At 45.7% G+C, this 17,575-nt stretch overlaps 1 protein-coding gene across 1 annotated transcript in view; it reads right to left on the reverse strand.

Annotated features, from left to right (window-relative positions):
• Positions 1-16,659, reverse strand: part of hs3st3l (heparan sulfate (glucosamine) 3-O-sulfotransferase 3-like) — a 147,869-nt gene extending 131,210 nt beyond the window's left edge. Inside the window, exon 1 of the mRNA XM_060844612.1 lies at positions 15,767-16,659. Within this exon, the coding sequence (XP_060700595.1) occupies positions 15,767-16,266 (500 nt within the window). The 5' untranslated portion in view covers positions 16,267-16,659. The remainder of the gene's footprint in view (positions 1-15,766) is intronic.
• Between the last annotated feature and the right edge of the window lie 916 nt (positions 16,660-17,575).

Below are 17,575 nucleotides of genomic sequence, written 5' to 3' on the forward strand. Positions count from 1 at the left end.
TTTAACATTCCAACAGTGACCACAGAAACTGGCTCAAAGGTAGAAGACAGAGGGTGGTGGTGGAGGGTTGATTTTCAGACTGGAGGCCTGTGACCAGTGGAGTGCCACAAGGATCGGTGCTGGGTCCACTACTTTTCATCATTTATATAAATGATTTGGATGTGAATATAAGAGATATAGTTAGTAAGTTTGCAGATGACATCAAAATTGGAGGTGTAGTGGACAGCGAAGAAGGTTACCTCTCATTACAATGGGATCTTGATCAGATGGGCCAATGGGCTGGGAAGTGGCAGATGGAGTTTAATTTAGATAAGTGTGAGGTGCTGTATTTTGGGAAAGTAAATCTTAGCAGGACTTATACACTTAATAGTAAGGTCCGAGGGAGTGTTGCTTAATAAAGAGACCTTGGAGTGCAGGTTCATAGGTCCTTGAAAAGGGAGTCGCAGGTAGATAGGATAATGAAGAAGGCACTTTGTATGCTTTCCTTCATTGATCAGTGTATTGAGTACAGAAGTTGGAAAGTCATGTTGCAGCTGTACAGGACATTGGTTAGGGCCACTGTTGGAATATTGTGTGCAATTCTGGTCTCCTTCCTATAGGAAAGATGTTGCGAAACTTGAAAGGGTTCAGAAAAGATTTACAAGGATGTTGCCAGGGTTGGGGGATTTGAGGTATAGGGAGAGGTTGAATAGGCTAGGGCTGTTTTTCCTGGGGTGTCGGAGGCTGAGGGGTGACCTTATAGAGGTTTGTAAAATCATGAAGGGCATGGATAGGATAAATACACAAAGTCTTTCCCAGGGGTAGGGGAATCAAGAACTAGAGGGAATAGATTTAGGGTGAGAGGAGTTTTCACACAGTGGGTGGTGCGTGTATGGAATGAGCTGCCAGAGGAAGTGGTGGAGGCTGGTACAATTGCAACATTTAAAAGACATCTGGATGGGTACATGAAAAGGAAGGGTTTAGAGAGATAAAGGGCCAAATGCTGGCAAATGGGTTGTAGGTCAGATTGGGGGAGAAAGTGAGGTCTGCAGATGCTGGAGATCAGAGCTGAAAATGTATTGCTTGAAAAGCGCAGCAAGTCAGGCAGCATCCAAGGAACAGGAGATTCGACGTTTCGGGCATAAGCCCTTCTTCAGGATCCTGTTCCTTGGGTGCTGCCTGACCTGCTGCGCTTTTCCAGCAACACATTTTCAGCTGTAGGTCAGATTGGGACGTGTGGTCGGTGTGGACAAGTTGAACCGAAGGATCTCTTTCCGTTTTATATGACTATGACATCACCACACACACTGCAGTGGTTCAGGGAGAAGTCCCATCTCTGGATTTCTTCGTGACAGCTGGGCATGGGCAAGAAATGGAACCTTGCTATTATTAACCAAAAACAATAAGCTGTAATTAACTTGTTCAGACAAGCTACAAATGGGGTTTGGACCCAGAGCCTCAAGTCCCTAAATAGGGAGACAGCCATTACACCAGAAGGTTAAAGAAGGGGAAATGCAAATCTCACTGCCTTGGATTTAATCGTCAGTGTTTGACGACAGTGTTGCCAATTCAAGCCAATTTGTGAATTACATGCAAGGTTTCTTTTTGAGATTGTGTTCACATCATTCAAGGGTTGAGCTGGATACAATTTTGGAGAGGATTTGAGAGACCCAACTTAACACATTAGTCCTGATGTTTTTCTAGCTATCAAGCAAAGTAATTGGAATGCTCACAAGGTGATAAACAGTACTCTAGAGGACTGAAGCTAATTGTTTGTTGTTTTAAGGAATCAGGCAATTTATTTGGTGCAGGGTAGACTCGGTGCTCGAGGTGTTTATTTCCCCACTTTCATTAACAATTCTGCTAGCTCTCTGACAGCTCCTGAAAAATACAGCGAGGAGCAGGTGAGCCGATCTCCTTGACTGCAGATGTAAAACAATCTGTCACACAGACAAATACTCAGGTGCACTACTCTGCCGTCTCCAACACAGGGAGGATTTTCTGATGGAAAACAATAGAATCAGATAGGTCAGGAGGATATCTTTTGCCACGTCAATATGTCAGCTTCCTGATTGCGTCCACAAGTTTGTCCAATTCCCTAGTTCTTTTCCTTTAGACTTGCAGATTTTCCTTCATGAGGGTATAGCCAATTACCTTCTGAAAGTCACCATCAAATCTGCTTCCACCATCCCTTGAGGCAGACCATTGTAGGTCATAACTTGCTAAGATACAGAAGTTTCACCTTCTTTCCCACCTGCTTTTATCTGTACCCTTTGAATAACAACACTTGAGTAATTTCTCCCCACCTACTCTACCTGGTTATAGGAAGGTTATAGTGGTAATGCCACCTGAATAGTTATCTAGATGCTTCAATTCATACTTTGACAACATGGATTCAAATCTCATCACAGCAATGAATAGAATTCTATTAGTTATTAATTCTTAACTTTAATAATGAGGTCTATGAAATTATTATCTATTGATTTTAAAAACTCATCTACTTCACTAGTCCATATCCCATGCCAAAATGCAAACTGTTGGACACTTCTCTTAACTGTCGCTGAAATCTTCTCTGCCCGAAATAACGATTTCAGCTTAAACACACTTAGACTTTTCATCATCCCTCCTCCAGATTCACATCATTTGTTGGAAAAATACATTTTCTTTCTTCAAACCTTTGAGTGAAACTATGAATTTAACACTGGGTTACACATAACTTTACAGAGAACCTACAACTTACCGCAGTTGCGCTTGGAAGATCTCATTTTCTGCCAGGCCACGCCTCGCACGCCTCTCTCCTTCTAATTCCAGCTTCTTGCATGTCTACAACTCTCATCTCTTCACCATTGGTGGCAGTGCCTTAGCTGCCTAGCCCTTATATTACTGAATATTCTTTCAAATCTTCTCCCTCTCTTCCTTGAAGACATTTGCCAAAACTTAACTCTTTGACTAAGCTTTCGGTCATCTGTCTTAATAGCTTCTTATGTGACTTACAATCATAGAACACTACAGTGTATAAGCAGGCCATTCTGCCCATCAAGTCCACATCCGACCCTCCAAAGAGCATCCCACCCAAACAGTCACCACTGTGTTGCCCAAAGAACTTGCCATCAAACTTGTTTTGAGAAAGCTCTGTGAAGTGCCTTGGGATGCTTTACCAGGTAAAGGCACTATATAAATCCTGGTAATAATGTTAACCAGCTTTGTTGTTGTCGAGGCAATACAGCCAATAAAAAGAGAAGACCTACACCCCAGCAATTCAGACCGGATCCGTACCAGATTCCAGAGGCAGTTATGTCAGTCATTTCCACATTAAGGTAACTGAGCCATGGGATGTGTGAGGTATTATGTGGGATAGCAGAAGTTTGGATGAGCCATGGTTCTGGGAAAGATGTTTGATGGGAAACTGGCTAAGAGACTGTTGAAACCATCTGGAGGTGGCAAATAATGGGAGAGAGTTTCAACAGTATTTGGATTGGGGCAATAGGTGGAAAAAGGCGATGTTAGAATGCAAAACTGGTGGTCTTCATGATGGCCGGTTCAAGGCCCGTTCCTAGTGGTTGTAGAACACAACAATTGGTGAACATGCTGCTTATTGAGGTGAGATGAATATACTCAAGATACTTAACACAGTCAAAGTTTTAAGTTTCAGGCCAGTTGGACTGAAGGTAAAATAATTTTCAATCTCTGCTGACATAAAAAAAGCCCACAAAGATTCACTGCTTGATATTGCAACAAAATCACGAACAGGAACCTTTACAATGGACACGCTGATATCAAGTCTCAGGGGAGCAAACTTCACAAGAACTGCAACATCAGTCAACTGCCTCAGAAATAAAGCTAACGGAATGTCATTTTTTTAGAATTTGGTAATAAAACTTTGCTCTGTCATGTGAGAAGGACTTGACGTCTGCCCAATTGTGATCTGTAAATTATACACAGACTGAGTGATGAGGAAATAGCTGTCCCAGACCATCGGTATTTATTGGCGCCAATGGAAGTGAATATTGTTGGCAAGGATGACCCAAACAGTCAAAAAGTAACATACAGACAATAACCCACTTGCACCCACATCACCTCTGTGTTCACTGACTCACAGTGTCTCCCAACTGACAGGCCTCAATTTTAAAATTTTCAGTCACATGTCCCAATCCCATCACAGGATCATCCCTCTTTACCTCTAACATCCTCCAGCCCATAACACTCAGAACTCTGCATTTCTCCAACTACATCCTTCTACTCAGAGAACTAGTCAATTGGATGCAGAACTGGCTCGAAGGTAGAAGACAGAGGGTGGTGGTGGAGGGTTGGTTTTGAGACTGGAGGCCTGTGACCAGTGGAGTGCCACAAGGAGTAGTGCTGAGTCCACTACTTTTCGTCTTTTATATAAATGATGTGATGTGAACACAGGGGATATAGTTAGTAAGTTTGCAGATGACACCAAAATTGGAGATGTAGTGGACAGTGAAGAAAGTTACCTTAGAGTACAACAAGATCTTGATCAGATGGGCCAGTGGGCTGAAGAGTGGCAGATGGAGGTTAATTTAGATAAATGTGAGATGCTGCATTTTGGAAAGGCAAATCAGGGCAGGACTTATACACTTAATGGTAAGGACCTGGGGACTGTTGCTGAACAAAGAGACCTTGGAGCGCAGGTTCATACCTCCTTGAAAGTAGATTCATAGGTTGTTAGGACAGTGAAGAAGGCATTTAGTATTCTTTCCTTTATTAGTCAGAGCATTGAGTACAGGAGTGAGGAGGTCATGTTGCGGCTGTACAGGACATTGGTTAGGCCACTTTTGGAATGTTGTGCGCAATTCTGGTCTCCCTGCTATAAGAAGGATGTTGTGAAACTTGGAAAGGAGCTGTTTTCCCTGGAGTGTTGGAGGCTGAGAGGTGACCTTATCGAGGATTATAAAATCATGAAGGGCATGGATAGGGTAAATAGGCAAGGTCTTTTCCTGGGCTGGGGGAGTCCAGGACTAGAGGGCATAGGATTAAGGTAAGAGCAGAAAGATATAAAAAATAAAAGGGACCTAAAGGGCGACCGTTTCATGCAAAAGGTGGTGCATGTACGGAATGAGCTGCCCGAGGAAGTGGTGGAAGCTGGTACAATTACAACATTTAAATGACAGCTGGATGGATATTTGAAGGGTTTAGAGGGATATGGACTAAGTGCTGGCAGATGGGTCTAGATTAGGATGGGATATCTGGTCGGCAGGGACGAGTTGGACCAAAGAGATTGATTCCATGCTGTATATCTCTATGACTCTGTGACTCTACCCATCTTTGGCAGCTGTTCATCTAGGCTACAAGCTCTGGAATTATCCTGTACCCTACAACTCCAACCTCTCCATTTCTTATTCTCTAACCTGCTTTAAAAATATACTTCCTTGAACAGGTTTATGGTCACTTATCCTTCTTTAGCACAGTATCAATCTTGTTGTACAGTTACACTCTGAAAAAGTTCCTTCAGGAGTTCTCTGTATGTGAGATGTGCTATTTAGGTGACAGGTGATAGAGATAAATATATTATGTGTGTAGCTCTACAATATGTACGTTGAAAAAAACGATGGGATAGATAATGAGAGAGCTATGTATAAACACACAGAGACAAAACCAATATTTTACCAATACACTCAAAGAGTGGGAGCATTTGCATGAATTTCACATTCAGCATAGACACATCCTCTGCACAGTAACACAATCATGTAAAAATAGGATCTCCAACTGGGAGATGTTAATTTTCCATCCTACGCTGGTATAAATCACAATCTCCAAGCAAGATTAAAAAGTCGATGGGAGATTAAACTTTTCACCACATGGCCCTGGTTTGATTTGACTAGAAGCTAATTCAGAAAGAAGTTTGCTGTTTCAATCATCAATCCTAAGAAGGTTCAACAAATTATCTGAACTTACTCCTTGTTCAAAATAAGAATGAATTGTGCGATGACAGTTGCCCATCTGTATGGGTCAATCATGCCCTACATTGAGAGTATATATGGTGCATAGAGGGTAAGGTATCAATATTGAAACCAGGAGGCCTGGGTACAAGTCTCACCTACTCCAGAGGTGGAGAATAATAATATTTATGAACAGGTTGGTTAAAAATAACGACCCGATGAGCTTGGATGGCACTCTCACACATAGGCTCCACATTATCAATTCTCTTACAATCATCTCACACACTGTGTGTAATATTATTATACAAGGTGTCACAGCAGCTAGACACTGTTGCCCTCCTTCACTCCCTTCCTCGCCACCCTCCCCCCCACTGCACTTTACATGCCCATACATGATCATTGTCAGTGGTCTCACTTCATAAGACCACAAGGCCCAGGAGCAGAAGTAGGCTGTTCAACCCATCGAGGCTGCTCCCTGTTCAATGTGATCTTGACTTATCCAGCACACCACAACTCCTCTTGCTTGCCTTTGCTCTCCATCCCTTGATTCCCTGAATGATTAGAAATCTATCTCAGCCTTACTTAAAGACCCTACCTCAATAGCCCTCTGTGGTAAAGAATTCCACAGATTTACTATCCTCTGAAGAAATTCCTCCTCAACTTTGTTTTAAATGCGCAATCCCATATCCTGAGATTATGCTCTCCGGTCCTAGACTTTCCCACGAGGGAAAACGAACTTACTGTATCTGCAGTGTCAAGTCCCCTAAGCATTTTCGGTTTCAATCCAAGACTAAAGCAGTGTTTTGGGTTGTTGCAACATATCCACATTGTTCTTTATTACAGTTAAAATAACCAAACAAACTTCACATTTGATTGATAAATATATTTCCCCACTGTAATCCATAATGGATAGTAGATCTTTATCCAAACCCGTGCAAACATCACATCAGCAGAGCTCATCAATAAGTAAAACTTGCTTCACTGAATTTTTTGTAGTAGTTATTATAGTAGCAGTCAGAACAATGTCTATGGATAGCATTGATATTGATTTTCAGAAAGCATTTAGTAAAGTTTCTAAACAGAGACTGTGAGATGAAATTGAAGTCTATGAGATTGAAGGCAAGCTATTGACCTGGTTATGAAATGGGTTGAGTGGCAAGAGACAAGAGAGCAAATAGCGAGCAGCTACTGTAAATGTCAGGATGTGACTAGTGATATCCTAGGATAATGGGCTTTCGGATCTCAACTGTTCACATTAGAGAACAAGTCTTAAAGTCAAACCTCTGATGAACAAAGCTAAGAGCTGGTAGAAGTCATGTACTTGGGAGCATAAAATCATAAAGAGATATGTTTGCTTTTAAGAGAGGATGAAATTGTGGTCACAGGCTCAGGAGGTAATTGACCTCCTCCAGCTCCCAGTTCATATGTTCACAGGTATATTCACATACAGATATAATAAGAGAACAAGCAAAGCTGTTGCTGGTGGATTTCAATGTGGGCAACTGGAAGGTCATTCACTTTGGGCCTCATAAAGGAAGGAAAAGAAACTTTCTACCTGGTGAGAAGCTACAAATAATAAAGGTCTGGATATATAGATCAAAAAAATGTCATGAACAGAAGATGATAAAGCTTTTGGAATGCTGCCCTGTATATCTAAAGGATACAATGGGGAACAAATTACATCTCTACTATAATGCTGAAATAGCTCAGTTGGGAGGGCGTTACATTGAAGATCCATCAGTCATAGGGTTTCAGCAGAACAATGCGATTTTTAGACCACATCTGGAATATTGTGATCAGTTCTGGACACCACACTCTGGGAATGGATTTAACAATTTTGGAGGGAGTGCAGCATAGATTTGAATGAACAAATTTCATTTATACAGTCAGGTGTGAATTTGGATTTTTAGAAGTTTTATTTCTTCGTATTATTTTGAGAGCAGCTGCACACTGCAGATATGAGGCTTCCAGCAGAGGCCTTCCCATAAGGAACCCCAAGTGGAGTCACGAGCTGAAATCCTGGGGTCATGGGTTCTGACACGAAAAGTCACTTTCTCCTCTCACTTGCAGAGTTCCTCATTCCCCTGCCCCATGCTCTCAAATGTCTTTTTCATCCTCACTCTCCCACCCTTCTCTGATGGATCCCGACAATTTTCAATCTTCACAACAGTAAAGAATTTGGGTGGAACTGGTGCAAGCACATGACAGTGCAGCTGAAAGAGGGGCCATGCTTTCATTTCACCAAATCGAATCAAAATTTTAAAATCCAGGTATTAAACTTGAAAGAACATACTGCCGCACTCACCATTATTCCATTCTAGAGTCATAGAGATGTACAGCACGGAAATAGATCCTTCGTTCCAACTCATCTATGCCAACCAGATATCCTAAATTAATCTAGTCCCATTTGCCAGCACTTGGCCCATTTCCCTCTAAATCCTTCCTTTTTAGATACCCATCCAGATGCCTTTTAAATGCTGTAATTTTACCAGTCGCCACCACTTCCTCTAACAGCTTATTCTACACATGCACCACCCTCTGCGTGAAAAAGTTGCTCCTTTGATCCCTTTTAAATCTTTCTCCTCTCACCTTAAACCCAAATCCTGTAGTGTTGAACTCCCCTACTCTATCCATGCCCCTCATGATTTTATAAACTTCGACATACAGGGCACAGCACTCCCCCGTAATGAACTGCTTTGTTTCTCCAAGTGTTAAGAGTTTCATTATCCTTTGGAGGACACCATATGGCATGACAATGTTCCATAAAATCACCTACTACTGACATGGCACATGCCCACTGATTCCTCACCACACACACAGCCACTTTAAAGTGCCAAAAATCTGCTCCCCGGGCCTCTGCCAATCCCCCTATGTAGGCCTGTTGCTAAGAGATACTGATGCTGGCCCACAGCACCTCTCCTGCTGGTTCCTCTCCCCAGTCCCCATGCCGTTCCCACCCACTACCACCATCCTCTCCCCGCCTCTCGGTTAACCAAACCCTTCACTCAGTCTCCTGATTCAGTCGAGTAGTGCACCAAACTCAGACAAGTTACAAGTCAAAAGCATAACAATTTTCTTTCATTTTTTTCCAGATTAATAACAGGGCAGCTGTCCCTAATTTTCCACATGTAATAGAGATTTAGCAATTAGTCAGTTAATAACTTGGCACTGTAGATCAGGATTATGCACGTGTGTTGCAATGAACCATATCTTTAGTTAAAAACAAACTAGTTTCTGCTCCAGCAGTTATTCTATCGGTGTTATTCAGGACAGGTGATAATAAATTTTGTAATGAACTTTCAATAATTAGCTCTTAAAATTGGAAACAATTTCAATTAACAAAGGTAAAGCTACAGAAAGGATATTATTAAATTGGAGAGGGTAAATAAAACACTTACCAGGGTGTTGCCAGGAATGGATGGTTTGAGTTGTAAAAATAGACTGAGACATTTTTCACTAAGTACAGAGGGGGCTAGGTAAGGCGAATAGTAAGAGTCTTTTCCCTGGGGAAGGGGAGTTTAAAATTAGAGGGTATATTTTCAAGGTGAAAGGAGAAAGTTTTAAAAAGGATATGAGGGGTAATTGTTTTTTAAACCGAATGATTCATGTGTGGAATGAACTGCCAGAAAAAGTGGGGGATACAGGTACGGTCATAACATTCAAAAGACATTCGGATAAGTTCCTAAACAGGAAATGTTTGGAGGGATTCGGGCCAAATGCGAGCAAGTGGGATTACTTTAGTTTAGGAACATGGTTGGCGGGGACTAGTTTCCGTGCTGTATCACTGTATGACAATGTTGAACTGATATTTATATGCAAAGCTCACTTTGAGGGTTCATTCTAACACAATTTGTTTTTTTTAATTCACCTTATTTTTCTCTCATCCTTGTTCCCATCTTTTCCTCTGCTTTCTAGAAAAGTGGAGAACTATTTGAACAGTTTTTTTTAAGAAAGACGCATTTGCCCCCTGTACAAAGTCAGACTGGGGTCAAGTCTGTGAACAAGCTGAGAGCTGCCTAAATGAGACGAGGAAACACCGCCAGATGGCGCCGATGTGGCAGCTTTAAACTTGTGAATGAGGTCGTGAAATTTTTTTATCATTTTATTAAACAAAATTGAGCTTTCCTTTCGCAACCTGAAACTGTAAGACCGTGCAGGGGCCTAGGAAGTGCATTGCAGCTCCTTCCATCAGCACGGTAGTGCGACATCTGCATTACGACTCTGTGTGTATGTAAAACATGAAACAAGATGTGCTGGTTTTAAACATTAATGCAAGTCTTCGCTTAAATCAATACTCTGGGAGAACTGCGAGTAGTTTTTTGTTTGTTTGGTCAGGAGGCAGACTCGTGCATGATGCTGGATATAAATGCAGTAGCAAAGGCCCACAAACCCAGTCAGGTCCTGGTGAAATCTCCAGTTCCGTGTGATGCTAAGTGTCATTGTCAAACTCCAGGCAATGTGCTGCCTGTCAGTTTGCGGGTGATCTGGTCTTGATGATTGTAACTGGCATCCCATAATATTTCCACTCAGCTCTGATTAGAAGCAATAGCCCGAAATCTAAAGGGGACGTCAGTGAGGATTCACCTTGATCCACGCTCGGGTTTTGGCAGATTGTATGTGCCTGCTTTGTTAGCCTTTTCTCCAGCACCCCCTGCGATCCGCTCCATTGACACATTCCAGGTTTACCTGGTGACTGGGAGAATTTAAGGCACTCACTTTTCATTGCGTGGTAACACGGAATGAGTGGAAGTGCAGAAGGTTCAACAGCTGCCCCTTCACCTCCTCCCTGCTCACCCTCCAAGGGCCCAAACAGTCTTTCCAGGTGAAGCCTCGACTTCTTCCAATATTGGGTATTGTATTTGCTGCCCCCAATGGGGCCTACTCTACTTTGGAGAATTCAAATACTGGGAGAAAGTGAGGACTACAGATGCTGGAGATCAGAGTCCAGAGAGTGGTGCTGGAAAAGCATAACAGGCCAGGCAGCATTTGAGGAGCAGGAGAATCGATGTTTTGGGTATAGGTCCTCTCTGATGAAGTAGATTAGATTACTTACAGTGTGGAAACAGGCCCTTCAGCCCAACAAGTCCACACTGACCCACCGAAGCGCAATGCGCCCATACCCCTACATTTACCCCTTACCTAACACTACAGGCAATTTAGCATGGCCAATTCACTTGACCCGCACATCTTTGGACTGTGGGAGGAAACCGGAGCACCCAGAGGAAACCCACACAGACAACATGCAAACTCGCCTGAGGCGGGAATTGAACCCGGGTCTCTGGCGCTGTGAGGCAGCAGTGCTAACCACTGTGCCACCGTGCTGCCCACAAAGAATTCAGGCTTATGACCGAAGCATCAATTCTCCTGCTTCACCGATGCTGCCTGACCTGCTGTGCTTTTCCAGCACCACACGGTGGAGATCAAATGCAGACTGGGTGACCGCTTTGCAGAATACCTCCAGTCCATGTGGGAACCATGACCCTGACCTTCCTGTGGCCGGCCATTTTAACACAGCGTCCTGTTCACATGCCCTTCGTGTGTCTGTCCTCAGCTGGCTGCAGTGTTCCAGCAAATCACAACATAAACTGGAGCAATCACACCTCATCTTCAGTCTAGGCACTCTCCAACCTTCGGGGCTCAATATTTAGTTCAACACCTTCAGATTGTAAACCCTTTCCTCCCCCTTTTCTTGAGCATTACTTATTACACTCTCTGTCAATCATGTAGTGTCTCCACTCTCCCAAATCCCAGTGGGACTGTTTGGTCTTTCCAGTCTGGCAGTCAGACCCACCATTCTTCTGCCATTCTCACATTCTGATCACTTAACCTGAACTAATCAACATCTTCTCTCCACCAGCCCTTCGTTGCCCCCTCCTCCCCCACCCCCACCTAGAGCATAAATGCTGCCCCCTCCACACTTCATGTTAGCCTGAATGAAAAGTGTAGACTCTTTCTCTCTCCACAGATGGTGGCTGACCTGCTGTGATCTCCAGCATTTATTGTTTCCACCCCCCTCCCCCCCCAAGACCTTTACTCGGTTGAGCTGATATCCATTCTGCACAGCTAGAGAAGTGCAGCAGAAGAGGTTGATGAGGAAAAGTGGGAATGAGGGGACTGTCTCAGTGTAGGATTTCAGGATGAGGGAGGATGGGAAAGGAAGATTGGGAGGTGAGAGAGAGAAACAAAGAGAGGGAAGGAGAGAGGGAGGTGGGTGAAGGGGAAAGTGAGAGAGGGGGAGAAGGAGGGATGGGGAGGTGGGGGAAGAAAAGGGATGGGGGGAAGAAGGATGGGGAAAGGGGATAGAGGGATGGGGAAAGACGGGGATAGCGTGAAATCTTGAGAGGAATGGGTGGAAGCGTGGGATGGGGAAAGGGGAGAAAAAGAGGGGCAGGGAAGAGGGATGGGGAAGGACAGGGTGGGAGGGGGAAGAGAGGGATGGGGGAGGGGGGAAGAGAGGATGTGAGGGGCAGGTGAGAGAGGGAGGGGAGGCGAGAGGGGAGAGAGGGAGGGGAGGGGGAAGAGGGAGGTGGGGTGAAGGGGAGAGGGAGGTGGGTGGAGGGAAGAAGATTGAGGTGGTGGGATGGGGAGACAGAGGTGAGGGGGAAGAGGGACGTGGAGAGAGAGGGAAAGGGTGATGGGGTGGGGGAAGGAGGTGAGGTGAGGGGGAGAGGGAGATGGGGAGAAAGGGAGGTGGGGAGAGCGAGTGAGGGAGGTTGGGGCGGAGGGAGGTGGAGGAGCAAGAGGTTGGGGAGGGGGAGAGGCGGGGAGAGAGGGTGAGGGAGGTGGGGGAGTGTGAGGGAGGTGGGGGAGAGGGAGGTGGGGAGGGGGGAGAGGAGGAGAGGGAGGTGGGGAGAGTAGGGGAGAGAGGGTGAGGGAGGTGGGAAAGTTTGAGGGAGGTGGGGGAGAGAGAGGTGGGGGAGAGGGAGAGGAAGGGAGAGGAGGAGAGGGAGGTGGGGAGAGGGGGAGAGGGAGGTGGGGGAGGGAGAAATAGAAAAGGAGTTGGGGAGAGGAGGGAGGCGGGAGGGGAACAGTGTGAAACTGAATTCAACAGTTTCGATGTATATGAGGTTGTGAACGTGTAGTAAAGATGCTGAAAGAGAGTGGGGTGAGATATTGAGGGTCCAGAGCTGGCTCTTGGAGAGTTTAAACACCAGAAACTGTCAGACTGGCCGAACGGTGTGTTTCTTTATCAGAGAGATTTGACCCAGTTCGCTCTGACATCAATGGCCTGCACAAGGGTGGACAATTGGAATTCTCCCTTTTCCGCACAGTGTGTGGCCAAGAGGCAGTGACTCTCACCGACAGCTTTCCCAGTTTCTCGGGAGTTTGCCACTTGCCCAGTGTCCCAGTGAGAAAAGATTGGAGTGAGCTGGGCAGTGCCAAGGGGTACCAGGCTAGAAAGAGAGAGGAAAGACCCCAGGGTGTAGCCTGGGATATGTGAGAGAGATTTCAGAGCGCAGTCAGAAGGAGAGAGCAAGCTGGTAGGGAAGAGTAGTTCGGATTGGGGAAAGAGAGTGGCGAGGCGGAGGAGAAAAGCCGATGGATATTATATGGAGATGGTGCCAGAGAGATTGATGAGATCACAGCACAGGAGGTAGGAAGCTAGATATAGACAGATGGTATGGATCGCCGTATCCCGTTAGATCGATCGCCACAGTAAATGATTGTACAACAATATTTACAGATTAATAGACAATTTACAGCGCTAGGTAATAATGTGATATGATAAATAGAGAAACAGAGACAAATGAGCACCGATAATGACTATAAATGGGCTTGTTAGACTGCAAACAGATAAATTATACAACAGCACTGTATATGGGCCATTGCTGCCTCAGGTTAATAACGCGGGCAGATTTTCCGGTCAAGAGCGACCCGTCTGTATCGGTGACACTTAACCCAGCCCTTTCCAACTCGGGGCAATCGGAATAGTTTGTCAAGGAGAGTCTGTGTATCCGGGAGTCTGTGTATGAGGGACTGAGTGCATGTGTGAGTGAAACTGAGTGTGTGAGAGAGGGACACAGAGAGGGAGGGACACAATGGGAGTGGGAGAGTGTGTTTTGGATACTTGACGCGGCTGCTCTGAGTTTGCTAGATATTGATTATTTGCCTAATCTGAGAACCCGTCCGGGGTGAGAGGGTATCTGGGACCTTGCTTTCTGAATGAAGACTGTGTGTGGGAGGCCGTTCAGAGGGGATCTAGAATCTAATAGAGATCGTTCCGCCGGGAAGCTGTTTGCTCGCTGCTGTTCCCTCTCCGTGTACAGGGCTGTGTCAGTGTCTGTGTCATGGTGAGGGGAGGTACAGATACTGTATGAGATGTGTTTGTGTCAGCGTGTGAGAGAGAGAAAGTGTGATATTGTGTGTGTGTCTGAGGAGTGGATCTGTATGGTATGTTGGTGAGCTGGGCGGGAATATGTGTGTGATGGTGTGTGCGCGGGTGTGTGAGTCAGTGTGTGTGGGTGTGACTGTGTGTGGGTGTGACTGTGTGTGAAAGTGTGTGTTGGTGTATGTGAGATTGTGTGTGTGTCTGTGTGTGTTTGTTGGAATGTGTGTTGGTGTGTGTATGTGTGTGCGAGAGAGTGTGTTGGTGTGTGTGAGTGTTGATGTGCGTGACTGTGTGTTGGTGTATGTGACAGTGTGTGTATCTGTGTGTGAGAGTGTGTGACTGTGTGTATGTGTCGGTGTATCTGACAGTGTGTGTGACTGTGTGTTGGTGTATGTGAGAGTGTGTATGTGAGAGTGTGTGTGACTGTGTGTGTGAGTGTGTGACTGTGTTTTTGTATTGGTGTATCTGACAGTGTGTGTGAGTGTGAGCACGTGTGTGTTGGTGTATGTGTGAGTGTATGTGTGTTGGTATATGTGACAGTGTGTGTGTGACAGTGCATGTGAGAGACCATGTGTGTGTTGGTGTATGTGACTATGTGTGCGTGACAGTGTGTGTGTGTTGATGTATGTGACAGTGTATGTGTGTTGGTGTATGTGATAGTATGTGACTGTGAGTGTGTGTGTGATAGTGTGTGACTGTGAATGTGAGTGTGTGTGTGTGATAGTGTGTGACAATGAGTGCATGTGTGTGTGTGACTGTGAGTGTGTGTGTGTGTGTGTGTGATTGTGAGCCTGTGTGTGTATGTGTGTGTGTGACTGTGTGTGTGATTGTGTGTGTGTGAGAGAGACTGTATGTGTGTGTGACTATGAGTGTGACTTAAGTGTGTGTGTGACTGAGTGTGTGTGTGTGACTGAGTGTGTGACTGTGTTTGTGACTATGAGTGTGTGTAAGACTGACTGTGTGACTGTGTGTGTGACTGTGAGTGTGTGTGTGACTGAGTGTGTGTGTGTAAGTGTGTGTGTGTGACTGTGTGTGTGTGTGTGTGACTGAGTGTGTGACTGAGTGTGTGTGTGACTATGAGTGTGTGTGTGACTATGAGTGTGTGACTGTGAGTGTGTGTGAGACTATGAGTGTGTGTGAGACTATGAGTGTGTGTGTGACTATGAGTGTGTGTGTGAGTGTGTGTGTGACTGTGAGTGTGTGTGTGAGTGACTGTGAGTGTGTGTGTGTGACTGTGAGTGTGTATGTGTGAGTGTATGTGTGACTATGAGTGTGTGTGTGACTGAGTGTGTGTGTGACTGTGAGTGTGTATGTGACTGTGAGTGTGTATGTGTGAGTGTATGTGTGACTATGAGTGTGTGTGTGTAAGTGTGTGTGTGTGTGAGTGTGTGTGTGACTGTGTGTGTGTGACTGAGTGTGTATGTGTGTGTGACTATGAGTGTGTGTGAGTGACTGTGAGTATGTGAGTGTGTGTGTGAGTGTGTGTGTGTGTGTGTGAGTGTGTTGGTGAGCTGTGCCTAGTTTTGTGCTGACGGGGACAAGTCCCTGCCCTTACCTGTACCACTGGAGCCCTTTGCCGTAGTGTCTGTCGAAGAAGTGTGGTTCGGCTCCCAGCGCCCGGACACTCGGGTGTAGCCGCATGAACTCGAGCAGAGCCCGGGTCCCTCCCTTCTTCACTCCGATGATGAGAGCTTCAGGCAGCCGCCGGAGAGCGCCCCACCAGCGGCTGCCCGCCTTGACGGTGCCGTTAGCTGGGGCTACAGGAGGCAGCCCGGTCACCTCCGGCGCTCCGCTGCCTTGCTGTGACTCCGCGCCGTCCTGTCCGGCCCAGGGTTCCTGTCCGGCCGGCCTGGAGGTGCTGTCCGGCCCCGGGATCCCTTGTGCCGGCCGCTGGTTCCTGGTGTCGAGTGGCAGCGAGTGACAGCGGGCGGCGAGCAGAGAGAGACAGAGCAGGGAGAGACTGAGCAGGGAGCACATGGCGAGCAGTGTGTGCAGGGACCTGCCTGAGCCGCTGCCCGCTCCTATACCCCATCCCTCAGAGCAAAACACAGGCATCCCACTGGCATCAGTGCCCCTTCATCTCCTCTTCTGCCAGCACTAGGCACCATCATTCCATATCCGCTGCTCTGCCAACTCTTCCAGCGCCCAGCCACACTCTGTTCACAGTTCCTTGGCTGTTGAGGGCTTTTTAAAAAATATATAATACCCCTTCCCGGTCTCTGTTGGAAGTGGAGCAAAATTTAAATGCTCCCTCCCTCTCTGTGATACTGACTTTAATCTCTCTCCCGCTCTGTGTTGCTGAGTTTAATCTCTTTCCCTTCTCTCTCTCTCTCTCTCTCTCTCGCTGTCTGTGATGCTGAGTTTAATCTCCCTCTCTCTTACACCACCTCCAGACCCGCATCATCCCTGCTCTCTTACCCCCTCCTCTTGCAGGGGAACTGGCAACCGGCAACTTTTCATTCATTCATTCATTCACAGAGTCTCCCACACTGCGTCCGACCCAGCCAGACTAGCCCATTTCGATTGGGTCAGGTCGGATTGGAGGTGTGGGTATTTAAATTGGACAACACCTCCCCGAGAAGGCGGGTCTACACTGTATCCTGTTCGTTGCTGTTAGATTAGAGTGCTGTGTTTTAGTAGCTGCTGTTTGGTTGGTGTAGAGATCTGATATTAACCAACATCTTTATATGTGAGAGCTCTGGGTTCAAATCGTAGCCAATCCCTCCTGCATTGTTACTCGACAGGCCTTTTGTAGCAATTGGTAGCATTCCTACTTCTGAGCCAGAGACCCTCATTCAGTTCCACCTGCCACAGGGATGTGTTGTGACATGAAAAGTTTTTGTGAAAAAAAGTATTTCTGCAAATTGACTCTGAAAACTTTCAAAACACTCCTGTCACTGTCAGAATCCGTCTGGGATTCTCATTAAATGATCTGCAGAATTATAGAGTCATTCAACATGGATGCAGACCCTCCGGTCTAATCCACGCCAACTAATGTTCCCAAACTAAATTCAACCCACTTGCCCGTGTTTGACCCATATCCCCCCACCCAAACCTTTCCCATTCATTAACTTATCCAAAAGTCTTTTCAGTGCTGCAACTGTACCTGCATCCATCACTTCCTCTAGTAGTTCATTCCACACATAAACCACTCTCTGTGTAAAAAGTTGCCCCTCATGTCCTTTTTAAAACTTTCTCCTCTCACCTTAAAATATTCCCCCTCGTATTGAACTCACCCAAGGGAAAAGATCCTTGCTATTCACTGTCGTGATTTTATAAACTTCTATAAGGTCACCCCTCAACCTCCTACGCTCCAGTGAAAGAAGTCCCAGCCTTATAGATGAGATTACTTACAGTGTGGAAA

This window comes from Hemiscyllium ocellatum, chromosome 25, assembly GCF_020745735.1.
Source record: "Hemiscyllium ocellatum isolate sHemOce1 chromosome 25, sHemOce1.pat.X.cur, whole genome shotgun sequence".
NCBI lineage: Eukaryota > Metazoa > Chordata > Chondrichthyes > Orectolobiformes > Hemiscylliidae > Hemiscyllium > Hemiscyllium ocellatum.